Source organism: Dendropsophus ebraccatus, chromosome 6, assembly GCF_027789765.1.
Source record: "Dendropsophus ebraccatus isolate aDenEbr1 chromosome 6, aDenEbr1.pat, whole genome shotgun sequence".
NCBI lineage: Eukaryota > Metazoa > Chordata > Amphibia > Anura > Hylidae > Dendropsophus > Dendropsophus ebraccatus.
Window position 1 is genome coordinate 55,458,296 of NC_091459.1, and position 22,891 is coordinate 55,481,186.

Below are 22,891 nucleotides of genomic sequence, written 5' to 3' on the forward strand. Positions count from 1 at the left end.
GTAGTATGATATGAGGTGCAGCTGCATCATATGGGCACAAACTACCAGTATATACAGTCAGTCAGTAGAGTCTTAGCCTGCTCTGAGAGTGTAATATACTGGGGACCTGATACTGGGGTGTGTAATATACTGGGGACCTGATACTGGGGTGTGTAATATACTGGGGACCTAATGCTGTGTGTAATGCACCTTTTGTGCTGTTCTGACTGTAAATTCTAACTGAAAAATTTTGAACCCATACCAGTGATAGGTAAAACCTCACCAAGACCACACCTGTCATCACTGCGCCTGCTGGGGGATCCCTCCGGTGGCTGACAGGCTGGAGAGGAGAGAAGTCAGAAGAGATGAAGACCAACTCCTGGCCTTCAGGATTAGGTGAGTATAATGTTTTTTTTGTGAGTGTGTGTGTGTGTGTTAGGGCAATGCACGGGGACACTATTACTATATGGAAGGCACAATAGGGGCATTACTGTATGGAGGCACGCCAGGGGACATTATTACTATATGGAGGTACAGCAGGTGATCCTACATACAGTGGGTAACCCACATACCTACTGACTTTACTGAACCAAACAGCAGAATTACTACAGTTTGGGAGCCTATAGGAGAGGAAAAGTGGAAGGAAGTTGCTGGAAATGTGCGGAGCCTAAGATGTTTGTCTGGCAGGTTCTGAAGAGACGAATTGTAGCTGCAAGAAATTGTCACGGTGGTCTGGGATGGATAGGAAAAGGAAAGTGATGCCTCAGATGCCTGGTGTCAACCCAAGTTGTAGCTTGTAAGCTCCAACGAGCAGGTCTCGTTTATACTTTGTATTTTTATGTCATTTTTATTTATTCTAATTATTTAACTGTGTATTATGTACCTCTGTACTGTATGCATAGAAAAAAAGCGCTGTGGAATCTGTTGGCGCTATATAAATAAATGTATTATTATTATTGTTATTATTATTATGTAGTGATTAAAGGGGAATTAATCATTTTACTGTGTTTGCTCTCTGCTGCCATCTCTGGCTGTGTCAGGAACTGTCCAGAGCAGGAGAGGTTTTCTATAGGGATTTGCTACTGCTCTGGACAGTTCCTGTCATGGACAGAGGTGGCAGCAGAGAGCACACACAGTAAAATAAATGCTAAATACGACCGTATTTTTGAGTGAAAATAATACAATGGGTGAACGAGTAAAAAAAAGAAAAACAGCCATGTTTAGCCAGATAGTAAATATTAAGCATATTCATTATTTGGACAATTGTAATTGATTATGGCCGTTATTCTATACGGTGTGCACTGCCATCAGGTTTCCCATTGCCTTTTAAGGAATGCATTAGTAGGCTAGATTCAAACGTTATTTAGGGTAAAAGCCAAAGTGACGAACTTGGAAGTCAAGTAGACTAAACTTGGCCTGTACTTAGCCCGTCCTCAACTAGTGCAAGTTGCTGAATGTTGAGGACGACATTAATCCAGAGGGGCAGAATGTATTGACTGTTACTGTGAAGGGTTAATTATGACCTCTGTCTGGCAGTTGGTAGTTGTCCAGCAGTGAAGGCAGTTACCAGGCAGATGTGTGCTGTGCATGCTGGGATAGAGGGGAGGAGCACAGAAGGATCTTGTGTGGAGATCCAGTCAGTGTGTGCTGTGAGGTAACAAGAAGAAAGATTCTGTTGTGAGAGACAGAAAGGAACTAGGTGCTGTTGTGTTGTGAGGTAAAAAAACACTGACAGAGAAAGTCAGATTTATATGAAAAGCCAGAAATAATATTACAGACCAGGATTTACCACAGGGAGAGAGACTCTGGCCCAATAGGAAGCAGAGGGTTTTACAGGATAGGACTGGTGAACTCTGGTACCTGAAACATACCCTCCCTATGTGAAGAAGTCAGGAAGCATTTCAACATTGATCTAAGTAATGTTTTATTGCTGATGGAGTTTTACTGCATTGATATTGTACCAGAATAAATCCTGTTAAACTTCACTACACTGGAACCTGCTTAACGTCATTAGGTGTGCAATTGAGAAGATACACTCAAGACCTGACACAGCACCGCATTCGATTCCCTCAGAATCTCAAAGAACTCACAATACTCCACGCTGCCATATCATAAGAGTGGCGTGCGGAAACACCCACAAAACTAAACTCCTCAACATTGAAATGATAAGACCACGAAGGAAGGACGAGCCGCAAGGTTAAATAAATCGTGGAAGCAGCAGGTGTTGCTAAGCTCTGCACCTGTGCCGAATGTGTCTGGGGAGACAGGAGAGATAGCAGTCAGTTACTGAAGGTATATAGGCACCGATAGAAAACACTACAGGCTATTGTCAACACATTACTAAACAGCTCCTAAATTTATGAAGTTTTCATTCTACACAGACAAACACATTTATAAATAAGGCCAGAAGTCTTTGTAACATTGTCACAAAACAGCCTTGAAAACGAAATATTGTGACATGATTACAACAGAACACGGCCTAGGAGACATACACTATTGTGACATCATTACAATAGAACATTCTAGAAATCACTGTTGTTCAAAGAAGTGTGGGTTTCCCACCTACAATGCTATGAAGGAACACTGTTATCTGCTTGGAACGCATTAGCACCATTTTGTGAACCAAACTATGTACGCCTTAGGTTTATTGGAATTACAAATAAAACTCATTGGAAATTTTATTCAGATTTTGTTGAAGAAATTTATAGATAGAATTTTTGAGCGAATATTTGCTGTTGCTGATGCTAGTGAACTCTCAGATCAGGTGTCATTGTACAGTACTGATACTGTGAGGTCACTCAGAAAACAGTAACCTGTATATTTTTATTTTAAAAACTTGTGTGGGGAGTCTTATAGGCCATGCAGTGGTTCCAGGAAAAAAAGGAGAGATGAGAGAAGTTTTTAAAAGTTCAGTTAACAGGTTGACACATCAGTCAGTCAGTAATTGGCTGAGCTGGTGTCAATACAGAGATAAAGGTGGATGAAATGAGCCTGCTCAGCCAATTAGTGACTGACTGAAACAGGACAGCGCCACAGCCAATGGTTGGCTGAGCAGGCTGTCACTTTTGTCTAGAGAATGACAGACCCCTCAGCCAATCACTGGCAGCGGCACTATTCCGTCTTAGTCAGTAATTGGCTGAGCGGGCTGGAGGCGGCTGAAGACACCAGAGACACAGAGCAATACACCTGGAGAGTGTAAATAGGTGAGCATACCATTTTGTGTGTGTGTGTGTGTGTGTGGTAGCCATCTTAAACTAATTTTAAAACAAAGTTTGTAAAAATTCACTTAATTAACTAAGAACATTTTTGCACATTTCATTGTGAATCCAGCTTTGCCTAAACAAGTATGCAAAACACAGCAGCTCTTCTCCTGAAGGAAATCGAGCTTCCTACTACGACTTTGCATACCATTTTTCACATGGAACATTGCCTGGCCACATGACTCCAGAAGCCTATTTAGTTGTCATCTAAATTGGCACATTACCTTCTCAGACCTCCTGAAAGCCTTTCTCCCAGCTGGTCAGCATCTTGCTCCATACTAACTTAGAAGCAAGAACTGTGAAATCGACGGATTGGCTTTATTTTAGAGGAAATTCACTTTTGGCTGGTGACCTCTGCTCATGTTTTAAGGCACTATTAGAACAGAAGTAAGAGATTGCAGTGGTCCGACTTCCGTGCTCCCCTGAGCATCTTCAGATCTGCCCCCAGCTCTTTGTTTTGAGACGAGGGTTTGCATGTGACCTAGGGCTCTATTCATTCTCTATTGAGCTGCTGGAGAGAGGTGAGTACAGCATTCGGCGCTTTCTGGTGATTTCATAGTTAAGAATAGAGAAGCAGAGCTGAGGGATGAGGAACAATGTGGAGATCACTGTGGTGCACGGAGGTGGGACCCCCTGCAATCTTTTTTACATTCCCCTATCCTGTGAATAGGGGACAAGTAAGTTGTAGTCGGAGAACCAATTTAACTGATACAGCACTGACTTATAGGGAAGCTAGCGCCAATAGGAGTCTCTAGAGGTGGCAAACTACTTTGTATGCATCACAAACTAAACCAAGCTGATCTATGGAAAGGAAAACGAATAAATGTTAACAATACTTGGAAATACTCACTTTTTTCATTGTTTCCTTGAATATAGCCAAAAAGGCGCATGAAGCATGTGCTAACAGCACTGTCCCAGTCTTTCACTTCTGTCACTTCAGTACTCACCCACTTTGCGGGTTCATACTGACGCACTTCATAATCTGAAGACTACATGAAAGGTAAAAACAGGATGAACAATGGCATCCTACCAATAAACAGTATGTAATATACATCTTATGTGTTCCTCCCCATGCTCCCCTGACTGCAGCTGCCACCACTTACAAGACAAAGGCGTCTTTGGAATAACACAGCGCCAGATATCAAGGGTAAGCGAGCGCTGATCTGTTTTAACTTAAAAAAAAAAAAACACAGCAGTGGGCTGAAAACACTAGAACTGGCCACATCTATCTATTGTAAATTTGCCCTTTCAATTCCACTTCTGATTTTGGTGGAAAAAAAACTGATGGAAATACTATGTGTGAACATAGACTAAGGGTGCGTTCACACCTACAGGATCTGCAGCAGATCTGCAGCAGATTTGATGCTGTTTTCAGTTATTTAAATGAAATCTGCTGCAGAAAATCAGCTGCAGATCTTGTAGGTGTGAACGCACCATTACTATGTTCACACTACGTATATTTCAGTCAGTATTGTGGTCCTCATATTGCAACCAAAACCAGGAGTGGATTGAAAACACAGAAAGGCTCTGTTCACACAATGTTGAAATTGAGTGGATGGCCGCCATTTAATGGCAAATATTTGCTGTTATTTTAAAACAACGGCTGTTATATAGAAATAATGGCAGTTATTTACTGTTATATGGCGGCCATCCACTCAATTTCAACATTGTGTGAACAGATCCTTTCTGTGTTTTTAATCCACTCCTGGTTTTGGTTACAAAATGAGGACCACAATACTGACTAAAATATACGTAGTGTGAACCCAGCCTTATAAGGCTGGGTTCACACACTGTATACTTCAGGCAGTATTTGGTCCTCAAGTCAGGTCCTCATAGCAACCAAAACCAGGAGTGGATTGAAAACACAGAAAGGCTCTGTTCACACAATGTTTAAATTGAGTGGATGGCCGTCATATAACGGTAAATAACTGCCATTATTTCAATATAACAGCCGTTGTTTTAAAATAACAGCAAAAATTTGCCATTAAATGACGGCCATCCACTCAATTACAACATTATGTGAACATAGCCTTTCTGTGTTTTCAATCCACTCCTGGTTTTGGTTGCTATACAGCCTCACAAATACAGCCTCAAATATACATAGTGTGAAACCAGCCTAAAGGTGTAAAATAATGAAGATGTACTTACCTACCCAAGTTCCCCCAGTATACTTCAGCCTTGTCTGTGGGATTCTCCGCTCACCACAGCTGCAGCTCAAACTTACGGTCTTGCCTCTGAAGAGACAGGCCGCTCAGCCAATCACTGAGACAGGACAGCACTGTAGCCAGTGATTGGCTGAGCAGCCTGCCACTTCAAACAGGGGTTTGAAAGTGCTGCGGGGAATCACAGAAACAAGCCAGCAAGACACCTAGGGAACGTGGAGGGGTAAGTATAATCTTTCTTATTTTCTTTACTCTCGCTCCATTGGCTGGCCGCGCATCACTATTGCACAGTGTGATGTGCAGTTGGTGGCCAATGATTTTTAAAGCGAATGTACCATAAGTACCATAAGTTTTGCACATGAATAGAACAAAGCTGGTGCAGTGGTCCTTTTTTTGAATCAATGGAGCCACATCATAGAGAGTTGGGGGTTTCCTTCCACTGGGGACGGCCGGCCCACATCCAGTGCTTCAGACCAGGCCGGTGCTTGGTAATAGACCGGTGCCTTGCGCGGGAATCGGGCCGTGGTCCAAGAAAAGGACTGCGGAACTGGCTTCCCCGTGTCGGTGCTGTTCAATTCTTGTGCAAAACTTAAAGTGAATGTACTGATGGTACATTTGCTTTAAACATGTTGAAAGACAATGATCACCTGAAGTGGTGGCGGCTGCAGTATAAAAAAAATTTGAACGCCAGAAAGCCCCTTTAACAAGGAATTACAGAGAAAAACAGCACAAGAGAATAATTTGGTGTACATACATAACACCTAAGAAATGAATAATTTTAGTCTAACAACAATGCATGACAAAACATGTAAAACAGCTAAACACTTGTAATAAGAGACATGTTTTTGTTTTCCTGGTCTAACAATGGATTTGCCCAGGAGCCTACAGTGATGACGGACATCATCAATCATGTCCCCTCCCCCACTTGTTTTACTCTATCATAAGATCATGTGATAATAGGTAGGTATGAATGTGTCAGATTACAGGACCTTGTATAAGGGGATATTAGAAGATATAGGAATAGTTTACTGTACCGGAGTTTCCACAGGTGTCCATTTAGGGGTTTGAATTTCAGTTGAAAATAAAGCTTGCTTCACAGTCTTCAGCATTGTTCACTGAAAAACAAGGTTGGGATATGCACTGCTATTAGTAAATGTAACTAAAAAATGTTCACTCAAACTGCCACAGTTTATAGGACAATGGATAAGAGATGCACATTTTATATACCGTGAAACCTTGTATTATGAGTAATTTGAGTAATTCATTCTGAATCCAAATCACTTGTATATCAAAGCACATTTTCCCATAAGAAATACATGCAACACAGACGGTTCATTCCACAACCCAATAATAAGGTAGGTAAGGTGTTCTGTATCAATATAGAACGCTGTTTCAGTAAAGAAGGGGTTAATCCGTTAACTCTCCCTCGACACACAACTAGAGATAATCGAACATCGGAAAAACCTAGGTTCGATCAAACTCGAACATTCTCGAACCTGCCCAATTAGATTGCTGATGCCTTCCCGGTCCGTGCGTAAGGAGGAGTGTGCCCGGGGACCGCCTGGAATTCTGGGATTCAGCCTAGGTAATAGGCTGAATCCTGGAATTCCAGGCGGTCCCGGGGCACTCTCCTCCTTCCCCACGGACCGGAAAGGCATCAGCAATCAAAGTGGCAGGTTCGAGAATGTTTGAGTTTGATCGGACCTAGGATTTTCTGATGTTTGATTGTGTTGTGTGTTGAGGGAGAGTTTTTTCTGATGTTTGATCAAGCCTACACACAACTCCTCTGCTGGTATTAGTGCCGCCTCCCTGGAGTAGCTATTGGTGAAGGGGTTAAATTGGAGTCAGAGGGAAGCCGCAGTCTTACACCATCCAATGCGAATATAGGCAGGATGGCAGCAAAATCAAGTCATCGGCACAAGATGTCTGGACGAGGTCCTGGGGAGTTGAAGCACTCATTGATTGGTCTGTGCACACAGAATGTAGTCTGCCAGAACAGGAGGACACCGCAGCTTCAAAGACTCCGGCAGGAGGGAGAGGTGATAAGGCCGAACTGCTGCCTTCCACATGAGGATCTCCACAGTTCTGCAGGGTCCCTGATGCAGACGGGCACCGGAGGAGAAACAAAAGGCATCCAGCAGAGTTGATCAGGAAGTGGGTTAAAATGAGAGGACTTTCTATTTAGTACAGTATCAGGATGGGAAAACAGAGGTATCCACTCGTATTACCAACTCTTGTTAGAATTTTTTAAAGATTATTAGCTTGTCTTTCAAAACACTTTCAGACCAAGTTACTTGTAATCCAGGATTCACTAGATAATAATTATCTTACCTTATTGTAGGCAGGGATCTGAAGCTTTTTCCTTGGTTATCTATACAGAGGCAGATAGGTAACATGACGTATCAATAACAGGAACAGATTGCTATATAACATTAACATGTACAACACATATATATTTATTAAACCCAGGAGCAGGCAGACCTTCATCAATGCCAAAAGGAACCAATGACAGGTGGACTAAGCTTTAGATATACATCTGCTGCCCGTTTAGAGGTTACATCTGTACATCTGATGACTATCCAAATTTTACAGTCATTTTTGGCAATGAGAAATTGTCTTGCTGCATACTGATTATAAGGAACACAGTAACATAGTGTACAGACCTCTCCCCAGGCTCTGCAGATGCTGGGAGCTCCTGTTCCTCGTTTTATACTGGAAGTTGCTGGGCTGGGCCTGTGCCTTGGTGACAGTGCTCTTTGTGTTTGCCTGGTTAAGTAAGATGTGGTTTTGTAACAGATATAATTGCCGCCTCTCTCTCTCTACACGCTGGTGGGAGCTGCTTGCATAACACACTCTTCTACACCGAGAATGCTATTTGTCTACCCCAGGCAGTAGGTTATGTATGTCATTTACAATTTACAAGGTGACATTGGTTGGTATATACTGTATTTGATAATAGAAATACTCGTGTGCCAATACAAAATGACAATACCACCTAAATCCGCATATTTTAGGTGTGCTCCAAATACTTCTCTCTTTAGACAGGCGTATAATGTTTCTTAAGGCCCTGTTACAGGGGACAGTTACTGTGCGAAAAATCGTTATATAAAATTTAAACGATAATCATGCTGACACCAAAATCATTGTTAGTCGTTCACTAGACATTTAGTGTAATTCCACATCGTTCGCTCTTTTGCAGATGGAGTAAACAATAGTATACAATCGTATATGGTATATAGTATATGGTAAATGATTTCAAGTAGCTCTCGTTTTCAACCATTTATTGTTAATCGTTAAAAATTGCTTCATTTAATAGGACCCTTAAATGGCTTCCCCCCACACACGTTTTAGTGTTCCCCTATGCTTTATGTGCTGTGGCCTAGATTGCTAAGACTGGTATTGAACCTGCTGGTGGGCTCTGGTGTTTCAGGGGTTACTTGTCACAGTGGCCAGGAGTGGTAACACCCACCCCTGGACACATGTTAACCAGACCTTAGTTAAGGGCCTATTACACTGGTCGTTAAGAGGAGCAAACGAGCGCCCATAGGATATAGCAGCGTCTGCTGCCGACGCTCCTATTCAACGGAGCGACGGCAGCAGATCGCTGCTATATCAGTCGCTTGTTTTTCAACATGGCAGAAGTTTGGCTTTCCCCCTGATTTTGTTACAGCGATTTTCTCCCCTAATGCTGACCCGCATGCCAAACTTAAAATAAATGGAACCCTGTCCCCCATGTTTCACATTTCTAATGGCACGCAGCAAGGCTGCGCCCTGTCCCCGTCCCTCTTTATATTAGTCATTGAAACCCTAATCCAAAAAATACGTTTAGACCCCCGACTAGCAGGATTAAAAATAGGTTAATTTTAACACACCACTGCCGCATTTGCGGACGATTTATTGCTTATACTGTCTGACCCCAAAACTGGCTTCCCAGCCCTTTCAGACATCTTTCGTGAAATCAGCCTTGTCTCTGACTTAAAAATTATTTACTCCAAGTCAGAGGCACTTAACATCTCCGCCCCCTTGGCTGTAGTGTCCCTCCTGAAATCTACCTACCCCTTCCTGTGGCCTGACCAGGGAATAAAATATTTAGGTATTTGTTTACCCACCAATCCCTTACATATCTTCAAATCCAACTTCCCGCCTTTATTATCCAGAACTATTTCTCACTTCTCTAACTCTCGCCTTCCGATTATGTCCTGGGTCAGGAGGAAAAACTACTTGAAATCATACATGTCGCTGCAGTTCCTCTACTTAATACAGTGTATACTGATAAAGATTGTGAAAACTTATAGAGGTAACAGAAACTAGTTACGACTATCCCGAAAGTAAGAATTAGTCGGCAGTGGAGCAAAACACACAAAGCTGAAGTACTCCATTGGATCTTGCTTGGCCTACTCGGGTAATCTTAAGAGGTTAGTATTACTTTGTTGTTCAAGCCTGGGACTCATACTACCAAACCTGACACTCGCTGGACAGGTGTGGCATAAGGTGGTCTTCTTCTCTTTTTCTTACTTTAACCTGAGAATGAGAGTCTTCTTCTACACAAGTCACTACAGAACATCCCGGCAGAGTACTGCACTACTTATGCAAGGTCCCCAGGACCACCCCCGAACCAACTCAACTGAGCTACACAACCTTATCAACTCAACTCATCTACACTTGTTCACCTACTCAATGCAACCATACTTCCTAACCTACTGTCTTCACTACAAGCACCCAAGCTAAATTTTCTGTAACAACTACCAAGAGAAAGGATATTGTTACATTCTACTTCTGTGGTTATCTGTTGCACTCATCTTTCTTATTACTGTATTGCACTAAAGAGTATTTAAGTAAATGCTGTGCTCATTATTACCCATTGCACCTGCACCAACACATGACTAGTGCTACCGTGCTACCGTTTTCAAAGCCTAGTGCTAGTATACCCGGGGGTGGGAATCACCACTTCTGGCCACCATGACAAGTGCCTATCTTGTACCACCACACCTAGCCTACTGTTAACAACACCTAGCAACCTTGGAGTATGCCACTTTTTATTTTGCTTAACGGATCACAGCCCCATTGCGGACAGATCTATGGACAGGTGAATAAGGCCTACAAACAGCAATGAAGGTGTGAAAGGTGCCTAATAGGGTGAGAAAATGGTGAGTTTATGACTCTTACAATAATATATCATAAAAGACACAACACAACTTCCATAACACAAAGGCTGGTTTCCAAAAGTAAAGATAAAATTGCTGAGAAAGCGATGCATGCAGGCCTATGAGGCTGCTAATTTCTATGGGAACATGTTGGTGTGTTACTGGAAATAGCAGCCTCACGGGGATAACGTGACTGTGAGTGCAGATTACCTGCACATCTTCTGGTGCGCTTTGCTTCCCTGCAAATCACCTGTTACACAATTGTCTTCTCTCTATGAATGTGTTACCAAATGGCAACTGCCCCGTACTGTGATCTTCTACAATAACATTCATTTGCATAGCAAAAGCATATGGAAAGTACACACAAAACTGCAAGATAAATTAGACCATCTTCTCACAAGACATAAAGTGAAGCTGACGACTGTCTATAGTGTTTATAGTATACAGTACATTACATGAAGTGAATGTGGCGGGGTTTGTAGTGTGGGTGTCAATGTGACAAAGTCTCATGTCATTTTCCTCTGTTATTATCTGCAGATGCATGCTTGTGGTTAAAGCTGATGTTGCAGCAGAATGTACCCATGGGTCTCCTAGATACTGGCAAGGTTTTTCTCACAAGGGCAGATACTACTTTAAAAAAAAAAAAAAAAAGAGGGGGCATGGCCTGGCGATGGCGGCGTGAAGACGTGTTCCTGCAGAGCTCCCGCTGTAAGGAGGCCGCACTATCTCTTCTCCCCGCTCTCCCCCCTCTCACCCCCGGCCATATGTATGGGAAAAGGACCGGGAGACAGCCCAGCACCCGCCGCACCCGCTCTCAGCAAGGACAACGCAGCCTGGACGGCTTTCTCTGTCCGGACGCCGGACACTCCACAGCACGGCACGCGGCTCCAGAGAGGCAGACGTCGGGAGATAAGCCGCAGGGCACCCGCATCCTCCGGTCAACAGCGGGCACGGTAGGTGCCGACCCGATCTCTCCTCCGGTCCGCTCTATGCCCACTGTCACCTCGGGCCCGGTCGGCACCGCCGCCGTGCCACGTGAGGAGAGCTTGCAGGCGCCATCTTTATCCTCCCCTCCTGTGCTGGCTGGTTCACCTCAGGCTGCAGGGATGGAGCAGGCCCCACAGCCACATGTCCCCCCCCCTACTCAATGGGATTGGCAGGAGTATGTCAAACAGCTGCCCACAAGGGCAGAAATGGAGGGTTTTGTACAGAGACTGGAAAGGTCCTACAGACAGGAGCTGAGCTCCATTAAAGCTGCCATCCAGATGACTGAGGATAGGGTTGAGGAGCTGGTAGCAGACCAAAAGCAGGTATCCACACAAGTGGCTGATATCTCTGACAAAGTAGAGACTCATGACATCATATTGCTCAGCTCTATAAGCTACATGACGATAATGAAAACCGCAGCAGGCGGAACAATATTCAAATCAGGGGTCTGCCCGAAGCAACTAAAACACCTGACCTCATCCCTTCCCTACAGGGGATTTTCAGCTCACTGCTCAACCGCCCAGTAACAGATGACTTTGAAATCGACAGGGCGCATAGGGCGTTGGGGCCAATTAGCAAAGATCCTAACAGACCACGGGATGTCATATGCCGCCTGCATCATTATGCCATAAAGGAAGAGATAATGCGCAAAGCGCGGGAATTGGACACAGTGGACTTTGATGGTGCTTCTCTGATTCTGCTTCAAGACCTCTCCAGACACACGTTGTCCCAGAGGAGGGCATTAAGACCATTGTTGGAATTGCTGCGTGAAAAGGAAATACCATATGCATGGGGCTTCCCGTTCCAGCTTGTTGTTCGCCTCCATGGCCGCCGCTATGTCCTTAAAGATCCAGCTGATCTGCCTGAATTTCTCACTAACCTTAATCTGCCTTTGGTGCGGCTGCCGGATTGGTCCAGTGTGCCTCAGTTCCAGGAAAGGCGGGGTCCTCCTGCACGTTCCAGGGACTTGGAGGACGAGGGATGATGCCCAGCACGCGGGTTTCCGCTTTATAAGGATTGAGCAAGATTGTTAAGCTTTAGCCATTGACTGGCCGTTGGTTCTCCTTTTGCCTGCTGTCCGTTTTTCACTATGTAGCGGGGTGGTTAATGTGCCTTTCCTACCTTTCTGATTGGGAACTCAGTTATGATGCCCTATGTGTCACTAAGGGGGGGGGCCTAGGGCTCCATTGGTCTCGTTCTCTATAGTTGACATTAGTTTGCCTGTGCTCTCGGTTACCATATGTACCCATTTCAGATGTGATGTGTTGATATGCGCTCTTTGTTGGGTTCGGTTCTGGCCGGGGGGGGGGGGGTGGAGGGTGGGGGGGGGACTCAGATTACATTTAGTATGAGCTGTCCTCCTTCTGGGGAGTTTTGTGTCTGTTATTGTCAGTCAAGCTCACATATAGTGTCGGCGCCTTTGTCGCTGTGACTTTTGGTCTACCTGTGGAGCCTAGGTCTCCATAGTGCAGGGGATCTCCTTTAGGTTCCTTGTTGTACGTGTTTTCTTTGTGTTTCTGTTATTTGGCTGCTACAGCAAGTGGCCTTTGGTGTCGTAATTCTTTTGTTTTGTTTTCTGTCCCTACTTACGTGTCTACCTTTCCTTCCCCTTCCCTCCCTCTTCTCCCTCATCCGGGTGCCCAGATGTCTACGCTTAAAGTCGCCTCTTATAATGCCAGGGGTCTCAATGAGCCAGCTAAGAGATCTCGTGTATTATACTCTATGCATAAACAACGTGTACATATTCTATTCCTACAGTAGACTCACTTCCGCACGGGTCATGTGCCTCGGCTGCAGTCCCGCCATTTTCCCTACTTCCTCCACAGCACCAATCCGGACTCGAAGTCTAAGGGTGTCTCCATTGGTATCCACAAGTCTCTTCAGCACGTCCTTCTTGACACACTCATAGACCCGAGGGGTAGGTACGCTTTTCTCAAATTGACGATTGCTTCCACATTGTACACTGTGGGTACTGTGTACCTCCCCAATTCTGATCAGGGCAGAGCGCTTAGGGATATCCTCCTCGAGACGGACCATTTTATTGACGGTATATTCATTCTAGGGGGAGACTTTAACATGACAATGGAGCCTCCACTGGACTCCTCCTCCGGGAAATCGGTGGTTCCTAAATCATCCTTGACCATGGCAAAGAGAGCTTTAGACACACAGAGATTGGTCGATGCATGGAGGGTTTTGCACCCTAAGGATAGGGACTACACATATTTTTCCCCCGCGCACCAATCATACAGCCGGTTGGACATGATCTTTCTTTCACAACATGCTCTCATGCACACCCCATACGCTTCAATCGGCACGGGCTTATGGTCTGACCATTCCCCTGTTTTCCTCTCTCTCTCTATGCCTGACGGCGCACCCAGAGAATGGTCTTGGCGCCTCAATGAAACCCTCCTACAGGATGTGGTGTGCAGGACAGCAATAGAATCTGCCATTTCAGACTTTCTCTTAATACATGCTGGAGACCCCACATCCCTCCCTATGCAGTGGGAAACCTTAAAATGTGTCCTCCGTGGAGTTCTTATACAAAATGGGCCCGATTGAAAAAAGAGAGAGGAGCTAAGCTCCATAAACTTCTGGCTACCCTGTCTGACCTCACGGCCACACATAAACGCACCCTAGACATTGCCACTCTCCAGGCCATGACTGTGGTCAGGGAACAAATTAAGGATCTAGTGCTGAAAACTGAAGTAGCCAACAAATTGAGATTCAAAGGGTATCTGTATGCTCAAGCTAATAAATGCGGTCGAGCCCTGGCGAGGTACATCCATCCACGAAACGCTCCTACCTATGTCCCCCTTATTCAAGACACAAATGGTGTAGTTCATCATAATCCGAGGCTTATTGCCAACACATTTAAGGACTACTACAGTTCCTTATACTCTATCTCTGGACATTATGATGATGCCTCGAAGGAGGTTCTTGACAATAAGTTATCGGATTATGTGAGAGAGACGGCCCTGCCCATGGTTGACGATGACACTAGAGAAAGCCTTGACGTACCTTTTACGGAAGAGGAAGTGGGGACAGCTATTGCAGCCTCCAAGAACGGCAAAAGTCCTGGGCCTGATGGCTTTACGGCAGCGTTCTACAAAAAGTTCAAGGGCTGCCTACTTCCTTTCCTGACAAAGGTCTTTAATGCTGTTTCAGCGGGTGTGCAATTTCCGAAACAGGCGTTGGAAGCTCATGTGGTGGTCCTGCCCAAGCCAGGGAAAGATGAGGCCCAATGTAGCAGTTACCGCCCAATATCTCTCATCAATTGTGATATTAAATTGTACTCAAAGATGCTGGCAACCCGCCTGAACCTTGTAGTCTTGAAGGTGATACATTTAGACCAAGTGGGTTTTGTTCCGGGACGGGAGGCAAGGGACAATACCATACGCACCATCTCTCTTGTAGCTCATGCTCACAGCACTAAGACCCCGTTGTGTCTGATCTCAGTCGACGCGGAAAAGGCCTTCGACAGGGTCCATTGGAAATTCCTGGCGGCATCCCTGATGCAAATAGGCCTGAGTACTGCCTTTGTCAGCAAAATCATGGCACTTTACACTCATCCTTCTGCCCGTGTCAGAGCCAATGGAGTCCTGTCGGAGGTCTTCCACATCAAGAATGGTACACGTCAGGGGTGCCCCTTGTCTCCTCTCCTGTATGTACTGACCATGGAACACTTGGCGGTCTCCCTGCGCAGTGACCCGAATGTTAAGGGAATGGTAATTGGGCAGGATCACCATAAGTTAGCCCTATATGCGGACGACCTGCTCCTTTACACGACATCCCCGCACACATCTTTGCCCTCAATTTTAAAGATATTTGAGACTTTCGGGAGGCTTAGCAACTTTAAGGTGAACCTGTCTAAGACGGAAGGCCTCAATATTTCTTTACCAGCATCTGATTTGGCCCGGTTGAAATTTAACTTTAACTTTCGCTGGCAAACTGATAGCATCACCTACTTGGGCATACAGATTCCGAATAGGCTGGATCTGCTGTTCTTCCTGAACTATGTTCCCTTGCAAAAAAAGACGTTAGACCGTTTACAATCCTATCACAGACAATTTCTATCGTAGTTTGGCAGGATGAGCATCCTCAAGATGGACATCCTTCCCCGCTTTCTCTATGTATTCCAAACAGTCCCTATCAGTGTCCCTGTGGCTTACTTCCGTACATTACAAAAAGCCTTCACCTTGTATGTTTGGGGAGGCAGCAGACCCCGTTTGAGCCGATTAGTCCTGACGAAACCTAAAATTGATGGCGGGGTGGGTCTCCCGGACCTACGCCTTTACCACGAGGCTGCGATGCTGACCAGGACATTGGACTGGGCGCACAAGGGGGCTGTCAAACGGTGGGTGGGTCTGGAACAGAGGATCGCTCCGAGCAATCTACTTGCATCTTTATGGATACTCCCACTAGACAGGGAAGCATTAGTGGGATGGCCATTCCTTGCTAAACACACCTTTCACATATGGGATAGGTGGGTGAGACAGTTCAGAATTTCGTTTCGGCCGGGCCCCATGACACCTCTGTTTGGGAATCCGGCTTTCCCGGCGGGGCTGGATGTGGGGATTTTCCTACTGTGGCACCAAGACACTGACCCCCGCCTACACCAGATCGTAGCTGACAGGAGTCTTCCTTCATTGCAGACCTTACGGGAGGCCAACCCGGCAAGAGCTTTGTCTTGGATGGCGCATAATCAATTGCAATCCTTTCTCCAAACCCCCACCGTGCGTGCGGCATTGGACCTTTCCCTGACAGACTTTGACCACTGGGCGTTAGCCTCGGATAGAGGCACCCAGGTGCTATCTAAACTCTATAGTATGCTCATGTCTCTCAGCAACCCTGGCATAGCTCCTTACTTCTCCCTTTGGGAAAGAGATCTAGCAGTTTCTTTCACTGCGGAGGAGATCACTAAGATGTGCACTTTTGCTCATGGCATGTCTATGGCATCCCATGCAAAAGAGAAAAATTTTAAAATCCTGTCACGTTGGTATCGCTGCCCGACTTTGCTACATCGCATGTACCCTGAGGTGTCTGATTTATGTTGGAGGTGCAACCTAGGGGAGGGGACCTTGCTGCACGTATGGTGGGGTTGTGCCCGTATTCAACCTTTCTGGGAGGGGGTCTTCAGAATTTATGAGAGGTTCTCTGGGAAACGTGTTGTTAACTCCCCCCAAATCGCTCTATTGTCCCTGTTGCCCGGTACCCTGTCTGCTCTCAAGAAGGACGTGCTGAGACACTTTCTTACAGCTGCTAGAATTGTAATACCTCGCCATTGGAGGACGGCAGTCTCGCCTGCCCTACAAGAATGGTTTGCAGAGCTGTGTGCTATACAACGTGCAGAGGAACTGATAGCCGAGGCGCAGGGCCGGGTGGACGCTTTCAAGAAGGTCTGGACAGCGTGGACGTTCCACGTAGAGGCCCCAGGCTTTGCAGAGACCCTAAGGTGAATTGATGGTGAATCTCTGGATTTCCCGGTTATATCCCTCTTGTGCCTTCCCTTGTCTTTCTTTCTTTTCTTCTCTTTTGTGGTGTCTGTTCGTCCTTCCTTTGTGTTTTGTAGTTCATATATGGTTTATTTTTTGGTTTCAGACTTAGCCAAATGAGGATCAGCGGAATGGGTACCGCTTGGGTTTATTATATACTGTGCTGACCATAATGTTATGTTTTGTTTCTTTTTATTATTGTGCCTTACTGCTCATTTGAGGTCACTATTCGTGGTGCAAGCTTTATTTTGTATTGGCTTTCTGATCCATTGAATGTAATTCTGTTGGTGTTGTTAATTTTTCTGCTACTCTAAAACAAAATCTTAATAAAATCAAAGTAAACATAAAAAAAGAAAAGAAAAAAGAAATCAGCATAGGTTGTGATCTCAAGCAGTTTTGTACTATTTTCTTAATTTTTAAAGTTTTCTATGTTTAAATCACTGGTATATTTATATGGCCACTAGGTGTCTCCCTTCACTGCGCATGTGTACAGTTGCGGTGCCTCCACATTCAGTAGCAGAGAATCCTTGCACCCTAAACTATGTTTGTGGATGGTATATTCTGTGTATGTCCTGCTGTTGTCACAATGCTACGCACTGCCTAATACTATACACTGAAGGATATTGTCAGTGCAAGGGTTAAAATTTCTGCAGTGTCTACACCAAGTCATATGTATGATAGTAAGATCATTTGGTTATCATTTGTCATGATGTCTCTCAACCAATGAGAGCAATGCCCAGTTCAGAAACCTCTAGGGTCCCATAGAGGGAGAGGGGCCCACTGTGCTAATGTTCAGCCTGCTCACTGTAGTGCAGGGTAAGCAGGCTGAACATCAGAAGAAACAGGAGACGGAGAGAGAAAAATGTGAAGGACCTGATCACATGACCCGAAGGTCCTCATCCTTACAGTTTGAAAAGTAGCCTGACAGAGAGGAAGAGGGAGAAGACTGAGCTGTAAGTGCTGTGTGTCAGTCTGTCAGTGTCTGTGCAGTGTCCCAGTACAAAAGGTTCTTCTCTCTCTCTCTCTCTCTCTCTCTCTCTCTCTCTCTCTCTCTATATATATATATATATATATATATATATATATATATATATATCTGTATTCTATTTGTTCTTGTACTGGAAATGGTTAATGGCCACTGCAAAGAGCTCTGCTTATGTTGCGCCCCCCAGTGTTCAAGTTTGGTATTATTCTCTGTGTTCCTCATATTCTCTTATGTACATTGATTTGCATATGTGTCCATGTCACATGGTGTGGTGATGCAAACGGCCTAGTGTCACGTGACTTTCCCCGGCTGCCATAGTAACTCCAATAGCCGTCGAGCTTTTGGCTGGGGTCAGTTGGTCACTCCCCTTCTAGTTGGTTTTTCTCCCTCTACCTTCAAGAGGGAAGGGCGTGTCCTCTGCTGCTCCTCAAGGAAGGCCGCAACCTAGTGTAATCCTCTCCACTACCTCAGAGACAGATTCCGGTCCAGTCCTGACCAGTCTCATTCTCAAGATTCTCCCTTCTATTCAAGATCTGGGTGCCGTTTTTCAGTCGCTATCTGCTCCTCATCCTCAACGGCAAGTATTCTCTTTAGTATCATTCCACCCAGCATCATTCTCAGGGAACTACTACCCTCATCCTCCGTTAAGATTCCTCTCACCCAAAGTGACACTATCACACTACGGCCTGTTGCAACATCACCCATCACCCATTAGTTATATCCAAGTTTTCCTATCACTGGTTGCATCCAGAGACTGTTGCTATTGACCACCTCCGTGTTAATAAACGCACAACTCTCGTTGTTTCTGAACCCTGGCATTGGTCTAGTTATTGGTGCCTTGACTAAGGGCAACAAAGAATTGTCCTGGGGTCCCACTTGCTCAGGTTCCTGTGGTCTAGCCCTGCACCCTCGAGCCAATACCGTGACCATAACATCTAACAGTGGCAGCCCGGGTACCGCTAACATCTACCTCCCCAGCGGGTTACTCCATCTGTGTCAGTCTGTCATAATTGCCAACATTTGAAAAATTTTTCCAGGGGCACTTTAGTGTTGTGTAAAAGGGGTGTGGTTTATTGTGGGTGTGGTCTATCGTGGGTGTGGTCTATCGTGGGTGTGATTTATGGGGTGTGGCTTGTCACCAGTGTTTTGGGTTGTTGTTTTTTTCCAGACCTTTTCAGTCAGAACAACACAAAAGGATGAGGGTTGTAGTAGTACTACAGGAATAGATGAGGGGTGTAGTAGCAGTACAGGAAAAGATGAGGGGTACAGTAGTAGTACAGGAACAGCTGAGGGGTACAGTAGTACAGGAACAGATGAGGGGCAGGGGTGTAACTAGGAGTCATGGGGCCCCATAGCAAACAACTGCATAGGGCCCCATGAAACCTTGGTAGCTGGGGGTGACTGAGGAAGACTGGGGTAACTGGCCAGACTGGGGGTAACTAAAGCAGACTGGGAAGTGACTGGGGCAGACTGGGGGTGACGGGGGCAGACTGGGAAGGGACTGGAGCAGACTGGGAAGTGACTGGGGGTAGCTGGAGCAAACTGGATGGAGACTGGAGCAGACTGGGAGGAGACTGGAGAAGACTGGGGGGAGACTGGGGCAGACTGGGGTAGCTGGGGGTGACAAAAGCAGACTGGGGTTGACAAAAGCAGACTGGGGGTAGCTGAAGCAGACTTGGAAGTGACTGGGACAGACTGAGGGTACCCGGGGCAAACTGGCGGTAGATGGGGCAGGCTGGGGGTGACTAGAGCAGACTGGGGGGAGACTGGGGTAGCTGGAGCAGACTGGGGGGAGACTGGGGTAGCTGGAGCAGACTGGGGGGAGACTGGGGTAGCTGGGGCAGACCGAGAAGTGGCTGGGGCAGCCTCGGGGTGACTGGAGAAGGCTGGGGGTGACTGGAGTAGACTGGGGCAGACTGGTTGTAACTGGGAGTGACTGAAGCAGACTGGGGGGTGACTGGAGCAGAATTGGGGGGGTAGCTGGAGCAGAATGGGGGGTAGCTGGAGCAGAATGGGGGTGACAGACTGCGAGTAGCTGGGGCAGACTGGGGGTATCTGGGGCAAACTTGGGGTGAGGGTAGACTGCGGGTAGCTGGGGCAGACTGGGGGTAGCTTGGACAGACTAGGGCAGACTGGAGCTTTATCTCCTTCAGCATCATCCCCCTCATGTGGGCCCCTCATTATACCATCAGTATAATACAGTGTGGTGTGAGACTGCTGGTATACTGAGGGGCCAACATGAGGGGATGATGCTGCAGGAGGATATAAAGCTATATACATTGGTATGAGAGGCTAGGAGACTGGTAATCAGAGCTGTGTATACCAGTCACAGCTCTGGCCACTATTCTCCTGGCCTTTCACACCAATGTATATAGCTTTTCCTTGTTCACCATAATCCCCCTCATGTGGGCTCCTCATCATTACCTGCTCTCTGAAGCACACGGCCATCTTCATCCTTCAGGCTCTTCTAGCAGGAGGCAGGAGTGGCGTCCCTGCCAGGACCTGGAGCTGGGAGGAGAGAGCGGCATCTAGTGGCTGAAGGTAGAATATACAGCCTCCAGCCATTGCAGACAGCTTTACTTTACTCAGGCTTATAGTAAGCATTTGGGGGCATTACGGGGGCGGGACTTGCCTGGACATACCCGGGACATTAATTTTCCGGGACTGCCTTGTCACATTTTATACACTGTGCATTGGACAACCGTCATTGCATTGCAGTCAGTTAAATCGCAGCAATAACTGACGCCTTTTTTAATTGAAAAATTAGACCTCTTTTCTAATTTTTTTTTATACGTTGTTTGAACATAGCCTAAGAAGTATTGTCTGCACACTAGAAGTTTTACCTGTCATAATGTCATAGTCAAGGGAACTGCAATGCAGGGTGGGCACCACCAGAATATAAACCATATAACCAAGGGGTGTTGCAAGTGCTGGACTAATATCAAGAACCAGTATATGCATAAGATATATCTATATCATAAAAATCAAAGTCTGTCTGTTTGTCTGTCTGTCTGTCTGTCCTCTATAGACTTCCAAACGCCTGAACCGTTTGACCCCAAATTTGGCCCACAGATACATTGGGTGCCCGAAAAGGTTAGAGAGAAAGTCTCATCCCCGCCAGATGTACAGGAGAGGAGGGGGAGGGGAAAGAGCGCCCCATAGAGATGAATGGGAGAATCTCCACACTGCACACACAGGTGATATAATTAGTGCTGCAGCTGAAAGACCGCTGTTAGATGGTGCAGGCTTCCCTCCAGTGTGTTCAGCGCTGTGCTGCTGCTGCCAGGCACAGCTCTCTCCTCATGGCTCTGGACGCTGCACCGCTCCAGCTTGCTTCAGGGGGGAAATGCAACGTGCAGCGTCCAGAGCCGTGAGGAGAGAGCCGTGCCCGACAGCAGCAGCACAGCGCTGAACACACTGGAGGGAAGCCTGCACCATCTAACAGCGTTCTGTGTGGGCAGAATGATGGGGGCCTCTATCAGTGTAAGTTAAGCTCCGGCAGTCGATAGGGTTAATTTACATACTCGCAGCGGGATGTCAATCTCGCTGCGAGTATGTAGTGTCATAGGGTTGAATGACACTGGATCCGCAGCAGAATTTGCAGCGTGAAATCTGCTGCAGATCCGATAGGTGTGAAGGCACCCAAACAGTATACAGTGTATATACAGTGTATACAGTAAGGGGCTTACCTGCCGGGTGGTGGTGTTGGGGAATGTATACAGCATGGGGGCTACCCGGGGGGGGGGGGGGGGTATACAGCATGGGGGCTACTTGAAGGGGGAAGTGTATACAGCATAGGGGGCTACCAGAAGGGGGGAGTGTATACAGCATGGGGGCTACCTGCAGGGGGGAGTGTATACAGCATGGGGGCTACATGCAGAGGGGAGTTTGTACAGCATGGGGGCTACCTGAAGGGGGGAGTGTATACAGTATGGGGGCTATCTGCAAGGGGGGCAGTGTATACAGTATGGGGGCAAACTGCAAGAAAGGGGGAATGTATACAGTATGGGGGCTACCTGCAGGGAGTAGAGTGTATACAGTATAGGGACTACCTGCAAGGGGTGTGTGTATAGAGTATGGGGGCTACCCGCAGGGGTGAGGGGTGTATACAGTATGGGGGTTACCTGTGGGGGGAGTGTATACAATATGGAGTATATACAGTATAGGAGTACCTGCAAGGGGTGGGGGAAATGTATACAGTATTAGAAACTTTGAGACCTCTTCTGTGTTGTCCTCACCAAGGATAAAAGGCAGTGCCTAAGAGGGGCCAGATTGTGATGATCCAAGATTGTGTATGCACTTATTATTATAAGCTGCAGATTTTCTGCACACACACCTTATTTATGGTCTGCAGTTGGCGGAGGGAGAACTTTCAAACTACACACTACAGGTATACAGGGCCCCAGAACTATACACTTCAGGTATACAGGACCTCCACCAAGTAAATACTAAAGGTATACAGGTCCACAGGACCTCCACAACCAGGCTGTATATAACACTGCCAATGTTATATATATCCAGGCTGTATATAACACTGCCAATGTTGTATATAACCAGGCTCAGTATAACACTGTTAATGTTGTATACCAGGCTGTATACTGTATAACACTGCCAATGTTGCATATAACCAGGCTGTATACTGTATAACACTGCCAATGTTGCATATAACCAGGCTGTATACTGAATAACACTGCCAATGTTGCATATAACCAGGCTGTATATAACACTGCCAATGTTGCATATAACCAGGCTGTATATAACACTGCCAATGTTGCATATAACCAGGCTGTATATAACACTGACAATGTTGTATATAACCAGGCTCTGTATATAAAACTGTCAATGTTGTATATAACCAGGCTCTGTATACAGTCTGATGACA

At 46.0% G+C, this 22,891-nt stretch overlaps 1 protein-coding gene across 2 annotated transcripts in view; it reads right to left on the minus strand.

Moving 5' to 3' along the window:
• The window catches only part of HEBP2 (heme binding protein 2), a 50,613-nt gene that overhangs the window by 9,657 nt on the left and 18,065 nt on the right, over window positions 1–22,891 (minus strand). Inside the window, exons 1-4 of one of the 2 annotated variants that reach the window (XM_069973747.1) lie at window positions 8,065–8,133; window positions 7,733–7,772; window positions 6,436–6,516; window positions 4,090–4,228 (exon numbers count right to left, since the gene is read on the minus strand). In XM_069973747.1, coding sequence (XP_069829848.1) covers window positions 4,090–4,228; window positions 6,436–6,510 — 214 coding nt within the window. In that variant the 5' untranslated portion in view covers window positions 6,511–6,516; window positions 7,733–7,772; window positions 8,065–8,133. Of the gene's footprint in view, window positions 1–4,089; window positions 4,229–6,435; window positions 6,517–7,732; window positions 7,773–8,064; window positions 8,134–22,891 lie in introns of those variants that run through there. The other variant, XM_069973748.1, reaches the window with a different exon arrangement.